General features: G+C 45.8%; 1 protein-coding gene across 7 annotated transcripts in view; it reads right to left on the minus strand.

The window, feature by feature from the left end:
- TNRC18 (trinucleotide repeat containing 18) overlaps positions 1-12,814 on the minus strand; it is a 997,170-nt gene that overhangs the window by 191,959 nt on the left and 792,397 nt on the right. For all 7 annotated transcript variants that reach the window (XM_077275610.1, XM_077275609.1, XM_077275606.1 and 4 more), the window contains 2 exons: positions 1,932-2,067; positions 1,714-1,831 (listed from right to left, as the gene is read on the minus strand). In XM_077275610.1, coding sequence (XP_077131725.1) covers positions 1,714-1,831; positions 1,932-2,067 — 254 coding nt within the window. The remainder of the gene's footprint in view (positions 1-1,713; positions 1,832-1,931; positions 2,068-12,814) is intronic.

Below are 12,814 nucleotides of genomic sequence, written 5' to 3' on the forward strand. Positions count from 1 at the left end.
TAAGACGCACCGGACTATAAGGCGCACCCAGGTTTTAGAGGTGGAAAATAGGGAAAAAAATATTTGAAGCAAAAAAATGTGGTAAAATATTTAATAACATACTATAATATGTGGTGTTATTATATATAATAGTATGTTATTATGTTGGAAGCTGCAGGACCAGTGTGGTGTCTGTGAAGTACTATATGAAGATGCTGGAGGGTGAGTATAAGAATGGGGGCGCAGGGCTTATATTGAAAGCACCACTCCAGCACTGCAAAATTACACTGGAGTGCTGCTTTAAAATCCCATGGGAGAACTATAACTCCCAGCATGTCCTGCAGATCCTATGACATGCTGGGAGTTATAGTTCACTAAAGGAGTGGCAGAGTGCTTTATTGTGTTTTGGAAAGACTAACCTCTTAATTGTGGCAGCCAGCCACTGTGGTGAGGTAAAAGCTGGAGCATCCCATGACTGCAAACACAGAGCCCTCCCTCTTGTTGCCTTTCCACAGCACAGGTAATGGAAGCCAGCAGATTCTAGTGTTGGAGTCTAAAGGACCTGTGATGATGTCAAGAAGAGGGAGGGCTCTGTGCTGCCATGTGATGCTCCAGCCCGCCCACTTCTGACATCATCACAGGTCCTCCTGCACACTGCACAGCACTCTGCTCCAGCCCAGGAAGGTACCAGCGATCTCCTCTCCTCCTCCCCCTGCTGCTGCTGCCTCCTCCTCCCCCGGACACATGGATCTCCCCAGCTGCTGCAGGAATCAGCGCTGAGGAAGCCATGTGTGTCGCTGCTTAAGTGCAGTATTCATTTGCTGCTTGGCTCACCACTCAGCTGATAGGTGGGCGGGGAGTAGCTAATGAATATTCACTGCACTTAATCATCGGGACCACATGGTTTCCCCAGCAGCTGATTCCCGGCAGTGGGGACATTTTTCTGCCTCCTGAAGTGGGATATCATTGCGATCCCACTCGCTGCTGCCCCCCTCCCCACATGCTACATCCCTACCATAAGACGCACCCACACTTTCCTCCCAAATTTGGAGGAAAAAAAGTGCGTCTTATGGTCAGAAAAATGCGGAAACCTCATCGCTAAACAGCGTAGCGAGAAACAAATTGAAAAGCCAGAATTACGCTTTTTTGGTCACGGCGACATTGCATTAAAATGCAATAACAGGCGATCAAAACAACGTGTCTGCACCAAAATGATATCATTAAAAACGTCAGCTCGGCGCGCACAAATAAGCTCTCACCCAACCCCAAATCACGAAAAATGGAGATGCTACGGGTCTCGGAAAAGTGCACATTTTTTTTTTTTTTTTTAAGCAAAGTTTGGATTTTTTTTTACCACTTAGATAAAAAATAACCTAGACATGTTTGGTGTTTATGAACTCGTAATGACCTGGAGAATCATAATGGCAGGTCAGTTTCAGCATTTAGTGAACCTAGCAAAAAAGCAAAACAAAAAACAAGTGTGGGATTGCACTTTTTTTGCAATTTCACCACACTTGGATTTTTTTTCCCATTTTCTAGTACACAGCATGCAAAACTAATGATGTCGTTCAAAAGTACAACTTGTCCCGCAAAAAATAACACTCACATGCCCAACGGAAAAATAAAAAAGCTATGGCTCTGGGAAGGAGGGGAGCGAAAAATGAAAACCGAAAAAAGCTGTGGTCATGAAGGGGTTAATAACATTTACGGTATGTAGTAAGAAAATTTACTCACATATCTGGAGAGTGAACGGTCTGTACGTGGCCTGCATACAGTAGTTTGTCATCCATTGGTATCAAAACGCGTAGACCATCTTTTAATTCATCTTTATCAATAATACAAGAACGTGGTGCTGAAAACATAAAATATGATCACTAAAGAATTTGAAGCATACAAAGTACAACTCTAGGTTGTAATATACAAAAGAATGCATTTTAACACTGAATACTTACAAGGTGTAACTGGTCTTTCAGGGTTCACGGGGATGGAAAAATTCTCATCTTCAGAGAAACTGCTGTCCTGACTAGGTTCAAAGTCTTCTTCTGCAGCCATACTCTCCATTAGCTTGCTTACTGCTCCAGATTTATTCTGATAGTAAAATATAAAAAAAAAAATATTTAAGCAAAACAATTTTTTTGTTGGAGTTTTAACAGAAATTTGGCTCAGCAGATTTTTTTTCTCAGTTATTGAATTTTCAACAAGGAAAATCAAATTCTTTTCATTAACGTTATCAAAATATAGAAAAAGTGAACCGTATATGAATATAGCTATATATTTGACCCTATAAAATGCAACAGTGTTCAAAAAGAGACAGTGTTCTCAAGTTTGGACGTTATCCTCTTATCCATGGAATAGAGGATAACTTGCCAATCACTGAGAGTACAATTGTTTTGAAGCCCACCCATCCTGAGAACAGGTGCTCCAAGGAGTGCAGTGGCAGTCAGATCAAGTCCACTTTGGGCATGACGAAGACCAGCCGAGCTCAGTGCTCAGCAATTTTCGGCAATCTAGTTAAGAATGAAAATTGAAAATAATCTTTTAAAGGATGTCTACTTGTTAAAGTTTAGGATAGGAAGCTGTGTCTATAGGGGGAGGGGAATATAGATTCTAAAATAGTGATCTCTCATATCCTAAATAAAGTTAAAAGTTAGTAAAAAAAAAAAAATAACAATAATATGGAGGGGGAGGAAAAAGTTGGAGAATAGGTTATTGGTAAGTACGGATCTCTAAGGTATCTCGGGTGCTTGGATTGGGTCCCATCTAGTGATGAGCGAGTATACTCATTGCTCGGGTGGTCTCCAAGTATTTGTGAGTGCTCTGGGATTTAGTTTTTGTCGACTACAGCTGCATGATTTGCGGCTGCTAGACATACTGTATATTCGCTTCTATCTGCGAGCTCATACTGTATATAGGGAGCATGTTGCCTGGGGCATGTGAGCCGTTATCCTCATTGCAGTACGGTTTATGGTGTCCTTTTCTTGTCCTTAATGAAGGAATTCCTTGATGAACCCCTGAATGAGCAAAATTGGGGGAAAAAGCGTCAAAGTATTACACCAAAATGGAATAATAAAAACGTCAGCTCGGCACGCAAAAAATAAACCCTCGGATCCCACAGACATCTTCAAGAAACATCTGGATGGATTGGTCTTGACCGCTTACAACTTAAGAACGGTCAACAAGAGGGAGAAAGACTTTCTGACTATTGAGACACCGAGGGTTCCCACGTTCTATATGCTCCCCAAGGTTCACAAGAGTTTGGATAACCCCCCAGGTAGGCCTATAATATCAGGGATTGGGGGGTTGTTTGAGAGGCCGTGCATATACTTGGATTACTTTCTGCAGCCCCTTGTCCTCTCCCTAGGGTCCTATATCCGGGACTCTATGCACCTGATTGAAAGAATTGGTAAGCTCGAGATACCAAGGGACACTCTGATTGTCACTCTCGATGTAGAGTCCCTTTACACCAATATTGACCATAAACTTGGACTTGAGGCAATCACGTATTTTTTGGATAAAAAATCAAGCAGGGACAGAGATCATGACTGTTTTGTCTTGGACTTGTTAAAGATAGTACTGGAAAAGAACTACTTTACGTTTGATCGTACCTTCTACAGACAAGCATCTGGCACCGCTATGGGTGCCAGGTGCGCACCTTCGTATGCAAATCTGTACATGGGGTGGTGGGAGGAGACCCATGTATATGAACTGCAGATGTTCCGCGAGTATGTGCTAGAGTGGCACAGATTTATCGATGATGTTCTATTCTTTTGGACTGGAACCCTGGATGAGTGTAATAATTTTATCGATTTCCTAAACAGGAACCCATGGAACATTAGACTCACGTCAACGGTATCTTCCACTATGGTGGACTTCTTGGACCTCAATATCATCTTGAGAGATAATCAAATCATCACGAGCCTCCATAGAAAGGAAACAGCTACGAATAGCCTACTACACTACGACAGTGCACATCCGGCCCATCTTCGTGATAGTATACCCAAGGGACAGTTCCTAAGGGTTAGGAGGAATTGTTCTGCCGAGGAGGACTTTCGGGCGGAATCCAGGAAGCTCACAAACAGATTTCAAGCTAGGGGGTACCCACGTAGAGTTGTAGCACAAGCGTTCCAACATTCTCAGAGCTGTGTACGTGTTATGACCCCAGTGGACAGGGTCTCAGAGGTACGTGTAAGTCCGCGAGATACAAAAATCCAGCTCATAGGGCAGTGGTAACTGGGTCGACCAAATATCTACTCCTAACGCCAACACTAGAAGTAGCCGGGGAGCATGCCTACGGTGATCGCTAGATGACTCGCGCCAGCCGGAGAATCTAACTACCCCTAGGAGAAGAAAACAAAGACCTCTCTTGCCTCCAGAGAAAGGGACCCCAAAGCAAGATACAAGCCCCCCACAAATAATAACGGTGAGGTAAGAGGAAATGACAAACACAGAAATGAACCAGGTGTAGCAAAGAGAGGCCAGCTTACTAATAGCAGAATAAAGCAAGATAACTTATTTGGTCAACAAAAACCCTATAAAAATCCACGCTGGAGATTCAAGAACCCCCGAACCGTCTAACGGTCCGGGGGGAGAACACCAGCCCCCTAGAGCTTCCAGCAAAGGTCAGGATGCAGATAGGAACAAGCTGGACAAAAATACAAAACAAAACAAAAGCAAAAAGCAAGGAAGAGACTTAGCTTTAACAAGCAGGAACCAGGATCAGTACACAAGAGCAAAACAGATTAGCTCTGATTTCAACGATGCCAGGCATAGAACTGAAGGTCCAGAGAGCTTATATAGCAACGCCCCTGAACTAACGGCCCAGGTGAGCATATAGGAGAAGACAGAAGCTCCAGTGTCAAATCACTAATGACCACTAGAGGGAGCAAAACGCAAATTCACAACAGTACCCCCCCCTTAGTGAGGGGTCACTCACTAAGTGAGGGGTCCCTCACCACGACCACCAGGGCAATCAGGATGAGCGGCGTGAAAGGCACGAACTAAATCGGCCGCATGAACATCAGAGGCGACCACCCAGGAATTATCTTCCTGACCATAGCCCTTCCACTTGACCAGGTACTGAAGCCTCCGCCTGGAGAGACGAGAATCCAAGATCTTCTCCACCACATACTCCAACTCGCCCTCAACCAACACCGGAGCAGGAGGCTCAGCAGAAGGTACTACAGGCACAACGTACCGCCGCAACAAGGACCTATGAAACACGTTGTGGATAGCAAACGACACAGGAAGATCCAGACGAAAGGATACAGGATTAAGGATTTCCAATATCTTGTAAGGACCAATAAAACGAGGTTTAAATTTGGGAGAGGAAACCTTCATAGGAACAAAGCGGGAAGAAAGCCACACCAAATCCCCAACACGTAGTCGGGGACCCACACCACGGCGGCGGTTGGCAAAGCGCTGAGCCCTCTCCTGTGACAACTTCAAGTTGTCCACCACAAGATTCCAGATCCGCTGCAACCTATCCACCACAGAATCCACCCCAGGACAGTCAGAAGGTTCCACATGACCCGAAGAAAAACGAGGGTGGAAACCAGAGTTGCAGAAAAACGGCGAAACCAAAGTGGCGGAACTAGCCCGATTATTAAGGGCAAACTCAGCCAACGGCAAGAAGGTCACCCAATCGTCCTGATCAGCAGAGACAAAACACCTCAAATAAGCCTCCAAAGTCTGATTAGTTCGCTCCGTCTGTCCATTAGTCTGAGGATGGAAAGCAGACGAAAACGACAAATCAATGCCCATCCTACTACAAAAGGATCGCCAGAATCTGGAAACGAACTGGGATCCTCTGTCTGACACAATATTCTCAGGGATGCCGTGCAAACGAACCACGTTCTGGAAAAACACAGGAACCAGATCGGAAGAGGAAGGCAGCTTAGGCAAAGGAACCAAATGGACCATCTTGGAGAAGCGATCACATATCACCCAGATAACAGACATGCCTTGAGACACCGGAAGATCAGAAATGAAATCCATGGAGATATGTGTCCAAGGTCTCTTAGGGACAGGCAAGGGCAAGAGCAACCCGCTGGCACGAGAACAGCAAGGCTTAGCTCGAGCACAAGTCCCACAGGACTGTACAAATGACCGCACATCCCTTGACAAGGAAGGCCACCAAAAGGATCTGGCCACCAGATCTCTGGTGCCAAAAATTCCTGGGTGACCTGCCAACACCGAGGAATGAACCTCGGAAATGACTCTGCTGGTCCACTTATCAGGCACAAACAGTCGGTCAGGTGGACAAGAATCAGGCCTATCAGCCTGAAATCTCTGCAACACACGTCGCAGATCTGGAGAAATAGCTGACAAGATAACTCCATCCTTAAGAATACCAACAGGTTCAGCGACTCCAGGAGCATCAGGCACAAAGCTCCTGGAAAGAGCATCGGCCTTCACATTCTTTGAACCTGGTAAATACGAGACAACGAAGTCAAAACGGGAGAAAAACAATGACCAGCGGGCCTGTCTAGGATTCAGGCGTTTAGCAGACTCGAGATACATCAGATTTTTGTGATCAGTCAAGACCACCACACGATGCTTAGCACCCTCGAGCCAATGACGCCACTCCTCAAATGCCCATTTCATGGCCAACAACTCCCGATTGCCCACATCATAATTTCGCTCAGCAGGCGAAAACTTCCTAGAGAAAAAGGCGCAAGGTCTCATAACAGAGCAACCAGGGCCTCTCTGCGACAAAACGGCCCCTGCTCCAATCTCTGAAGCATCCACCTCAACCTGAAAGGGAAGCGAGACATCAGGCTGGCACAAAACAGGCGCCGAAGTAAACCGACGTTTCAACTCCTGGAAAGCCTCCACGGCAGCAGGAGCCCAATTAGCCACATCGGAGCCCTTCTTGGTCATATCCGTCAAAGGTTTCACAATGCTAGAAAAATTAGCGATAAAACGACGGTAGAAGTTAGCGAAACCTAAGAACTTCTGAAGACTCTTAACTGACGAGGGCTGAGTCCAATCAAGAATAGCTCGGACCTTGACTGGGTCCATCTCCACAGCAGAAGGGGAAAAAATGAACCCCAAAAAGGGAACCTTCTGTACACCAAAAAGACACTTTGAGCCCTTGACAAACAAAGAATTTTCACGCAAAATTTTAAAGACCATCCTGACCTGCTCCACATGCGAGTCCCAATTATCAGAAAAAAACAGAATATCATCCAGATAAATGATCAAAAATTTATCCAGATAGTTCCGAAAAATGTCATGCATAAAGGACTGAAAAACTGAAGGGGCATTAAGAGAGCCCAAAAGGCATTACCAAGTACTCAAAATGACCTTCGGGCGTATTGAATGCGGTTTTCCATTCATCACCTTGCTTAATGCGCACAAGGTTGTACGCACCACGAAGGTCTATCTTGGTGAACCACTTGGCACCTTTAATCCGGGCAAACAAGTCAGACAACAGCGGCAAAGGATACTGAAATTTGACAGTGATCTTATTTAAAAGCCGATAGTCAATACAAGGCCTCAAAGATCCGTCCTTTTTAGCCACAAAAAAGAATCCCGCACCAAGAGGGGAAGAAGACGGACGGATGTGTCCTTTCTCCAGAGACTCCTTGATATATGAACGCATAGCGGCATGTTCAGGTACCGACAGATTAAACAGTCTTCCCTTAGGAAATTTACTGCCTGGAATCAAATCTATTGCACAGTCACATTCCCTATGAGGAGGCAATGCACTGGACCTGGACTCGCTAAAGACATCCTGATAATCAGACAAATACTCCGGAACTTCCGAAGGCGTAGAAGAAGCAATAGACACAGGCAGGGAATCCTCATGAATACCACGACAGCCCCAACTTGACACTGACATAGCCTTCCAGTCCAGGACTGGATTATGGGTCTGTAACCATGGCAGCCCCAAAACAACCACATCATGCATTTTATGCAAAACAAGAAAACGTATCACCTCGCGGTGTTCAGGAGTCATGCACATGGTAACCTGTGTCCAATACTGCGGTTTATTTTCTGCTAATGGCGTAGCATCAATACCCCTAAGAGGTATAGGATTTTCTAATGGTTCAAGAATAAAACCACAGCGCTTAGCAAATGAGAGATCCATAAGACTCAGGGCAGCACCTGAATCTACAAACGCCATGACAGGATAAGATGACAGTGAGCAAATCAAAGTTACAGACAGAATAAACTTAGGATGCAAATTACCAACGGTGACAGGACTAACAACCTTAGTTATACGTTTAGAGCATGCTGAGATAACATGTGTAGAATCACCACAGTAGTAGCACAAGCCATTCCGGCGTCTATGAATTTTCCTCTCATTTCTAGTCAGGATTCTATCACATTGCATCAAATCAGGTGTCCGTTCAGACAACACCATGAGGGAATTTGCAGTTTTTCTATCACATTGCATCAAATCAGGTGTCCGTTCAGACAACACCATGAGGGAATTTGCGGTTTTGCGCTCCCGCAACCGCCGGTCAATTTGAATAGCCAGGGCCATGGTATCATTCAGACCTGTGGGAATAGGAAAACCCACCATAACATTCTTAATGGCTTCAGAAAGGCCATTTCTAAAATTAGCAGCCAGTGCACACTCATTCCAATGTGTCAGCACGGAACATTTCCGAAATTTTTGGCAATACACTTCAGCCTCGTCCTGGCCCTGAGACATAGTCAGCAAGGCTTTTTCAGCCTGAATCTCAAGATTGGGTTCCTCATAAAGTAAACCGAGCGCCAGAAAAAACGCATCAATATCAGCCAATGCCGGATCTCCTGGCGCCAACGAAAAAGCCCAATCTTGAGGGTCACCCCGTAAGAATGAAATAACAATTTTTACTTGTTGAGCAGAGTCTCCAGACGAACAGGGTCTCAGGGACAAAAACAATTTACAATTATCCCTGAAATTCCTAAACTTAAATCGGTCTCCTGAAAACGGTTCAGGAATCGGTATCTTGGGTTCAGACCTAGGATTTCTGATAACATAATCTTGTATACCCTGCACACGAGCAGCAAGCTGGTCCACACTTGTAATCAAGGTCTGGACATTCATGTCTGCAGCAAGCTTAAGCCACTCTGAGGTAAAGGGGAAAAGAAAAAAAAAAAAAAAATATGAGAGAGAAAAAAAAAACTCAAAATTTTCTTTCTTATAATCCCACTTCTGCAATGCATCAAACATTCAATACGGGCCTGGCATACTGTTATGACCCCAGTGGACAGGGTCTCAGAGGTACGTGTAAGTCCGCGAGATACAAAAATCCAGCTCATAGGGCAGTGGTAACTGGGTCGACCAAATATCTACTCCTAACGCCAACACTAGAAGTAGCCGGGGATCATGCCTACGGTGATCGCTAGATGACTCGCGCCAGCCGGAGAATCTAACTACCCCTAGGAGAAGAAAACAAAGACCTCTCTTGCCTCCAGAGAAAGGGACCCCAAAGCAAGATACAAGCCCCCCACAAATAATAACGGTGAGGTAAGAGGAAATGACAAACACAGAAATGAACCAGGTGTAGCAAAGAGAGGCCAGCTTACTAATAGCAGAATAAAGCAAGATAACTTATTTGGTCAACAAAAACCCTATAAAAATCCACGCTGGAGATTCAAGAACCCCCGAACCGTCTAACGGTCCGGGGGGAGAACACCAGCCCCCTAGAGCTTCCAGCAAAGGTCAGGATGCAGATAGGAACAAGCTGGACAAAAATACAAAACAAAACAAAAGCAAAAAGCAAGGAAGAGACTTAGCTTTAACAAGCAGGAACCAGGATCAGTACACAAGAGCAAAACAGATTAGCTCTGATTTCAACGATGCCAGGCATAGAACTGAAGGTCCAGAGAGCTTATATAGCAACGCCCCTGAACTAACGGCCCAGGTGAGCATATAGGAGAAGACAGAAGCTCCAGTGTCAAATCACTAATGACCACTAGAGGGAGCAAAACGCAAATTCACAACAGTACCCCCCCCTTAGTGAGGGGTCACTCACTAAGTGAGGGGTCCCTCACCACGACCACCAGGGCAATCAGGATGAGCGGCGTAAAAGGCACGAACTAAATCGGCCGCATGAACATCAGAGGCGACCACCCAGGAATTATCTTCCTGACCATAGCCCTTCCACTTGACCAGGTACTGAAGCCTCCGCCTGGAGAGACGAGAATCCAAGATCTTCTCCACCACATACTCCAACTCGCCCTCAACCAACACCGGAGCAGGAGGCTCAGCAGAAGGTACTACAGGCACAACGTACCGCCGCAACAAGGACCTATGAAACACGTTGTGGATAGCAAACGACACAGGAAGATCCAGACGAAAGGATACAGGATTAAGGATTTCCAATATCTTGTAAGGACCAATAAAACGAGGCTTAAATTTGGGAGAGGAAACCTTCATAGGAACAAAGCGGGAAGAAAGCCACACCAAATCCCCAACACGTAGTCGGGGACCCACACCACGGCGGCGGTTGGCAAAGCGCTGAGCCCTCTCCTGTGACAACTTCAAGTTGTCCACCACAAGATTCCAGATCCGCTGCAACCTATCCACCACAGAATCCACCCCAGGACAGTCAGAAGGTTCCACATGACCCGAAGAAAAACGAGGGTGGAAACCAGAGTTGCAGAAAAACGGCGAAACCAAAGTGGCGGAACTAGCCCGATTATTAAGGGCAAACTCAGCCAACGGCAAGAAGGTCACCCAATCGTCCTGATCAGCAGAGACAAAACACCTCAAATAAGCCTCCAAAGTCTGATTAGTTCGCTCCGTCTGTCCATTAGTCTGAGGATGGAAAGCAGACGAAAACGACAAATCAATGCCCATCCTACTACAAAAGGATCGCCAGAATCTGGAAACGAACTGGGATCCTCTGTCTGACACAATATTCTCAGGGATGCCGTGCAAACGAACCACGTTCTGGAAAAACACAGGAACCAGATCGGAAGAGGAAGGCAGCTTAGGCAAAGGAACCAAATGGACCATCTTGGAGAAGCGATCACATATCACCCAGATAACAGACATGCCTTGAGACACCGGAAGATCAGAAATGAAATCCATGGAGATATGTGTCCAAGGTCTCTTAGGGACAGGCAAGGGCAAGAGCAACCCGCTGGCACGAGAACAGCAAGGCTTAGCTCGAGCACAAGTCCCACAGGACTGTACAAATGACCGCACATCCCTTGACAAGGAAGGCCACCAAAAGGATCTGGCCACCAGATCTCTGGTGCCAAAAATTCCTGGGTGACCTGCCAACACCGAGGAATGAACCTCGGAAATGACTCTGCTGGTCCACTTATCAGGCACAAACAGTCGGTCAGGTGGACAAGAATCAGGCCTATCAGCCTGAAATCTCTGCAACACACGTCGCAGATCTGGAGAAATAGCTGACAAGATAACTCCATCCTTAAGAATACCAACAGGTTCAGCGACTCCAGGAGCATCAGGCACAAAGCTCCTGGAAAGAGCATCGGCCTTCACATTCTTTGAACCTGGTAAATACGAGACAACGAAGTCAAAACGGGAGAAAAACAATGACCAGCGGGCCTGTCTAGGATTCAGGCGTTTAGCAGACTCGAGATACATCAGATTTTTGTGATCAGTCAAGACCACCACACGATGCTTAGCACCCTCGAGCCAATGACGCCACTCCTCAAATGCCCATTTCATGGCCAACAACTCCCGATTGCCCACATCATAATTTCGCTCAGCAGGCGAAAACTTCCTAGAGAAAAAGGCGCAAGGTCTCATAACAGAGCAACCAGGGCCTCTCTGCGACAAAACGGCCCCTGCTCCAATCTCTGAAGCATCCACCTCAACCTGAAAGGGAAGCGAGACATCAGGCTGGCACAAAACAGGCGCCGAAGTAAACCGACGTTTCAACTCCTGGAAAGCCTCCACGGCAGCAGGAGCCCAATTAGCCACATCGGAGCCCTTCTTGGTCATATCCGTCAAAGGTTTCACAATGCTAGAAAAATTAGCGATAAAACGACGGTAGAAGTTAGCGAAACCTAAGAACTTCTGAAGACTCTTAACTAACGAGGGCTGAGTCCAATCAAGAATAGCTCGGACCTTGACTGGGTCCATCTCCACAGCAGAAGGGGAAAAAATGAACCCCAAAAAGGGAACCTTCTGTACACCAAAAAGACACTTTGAGCCCTTGACAAACAAAGAATTTTCACGCAAAATTTTAAAGACCATCCTGACCTGCTCCACATGCGAGTCCCAATTATCAGAAAAAAACAGAATATCATCCAGATAAATGATCAAAAATTTATCCAGATAGTTCCGAAAAATGTCATGCATAAAGGACTGAAAAACTGAAGGGGCATTAAGAGAGCCCAAAAGGCATTACCAAGTACTCAAAATGACCTTCGGGCGTATTGAATGCGGTTTTCCATTCATCACCTTGCTTAATGCGCACAAGGTTGTACGCACCACGAAGGTCTATCTTGGTGAACCACTTGGCACCTTTAATCCGGGCAAACAAGTCAGACAACAGCGGCAAAGGATACTGAAATTTGACAGTGATCTTATTTAAAAGCCGATAGTCAATACAAGGCCTCAAAGATCCGTCCTTTTTAGCCACAAAAAAGAATCCCGCACCAAGAGGGGAAGAAGACGGACGGATGTGTCCTTTCTCCAGAGACTCCTTGATATATGAACGCATAGCGGCATGTTCAGGTACCGACAGATTAAACAGTCTTCCCTTAGGAAATTTACTGCCTGGAATCAAATCTATTGCACAGTCACATTCCCTATGAGGAGGCAATGCACTGGACCTGGACTCGCTAAAGACATCCTGATAATCAGACAAATACTCCGGAACTTCCGAAGGCGTAGAAGAAGCAATAGACACAGGCA

The sequence above is a fragment of the Ranitomeya variabilis genome, chromosome 7 (assembly GCF_051348905.1).
Source record: "Ranitomeya variabilis isolate aRanVar5 chromosome 7, aRanVar5.hap1, whole genome shotgun sequence".
NCBI lineage: Eukaryota > Metazoa > Chordata > Amphibia > Anura > Dendrobatidae > Ranitomeya > Ranitomeya variabilis.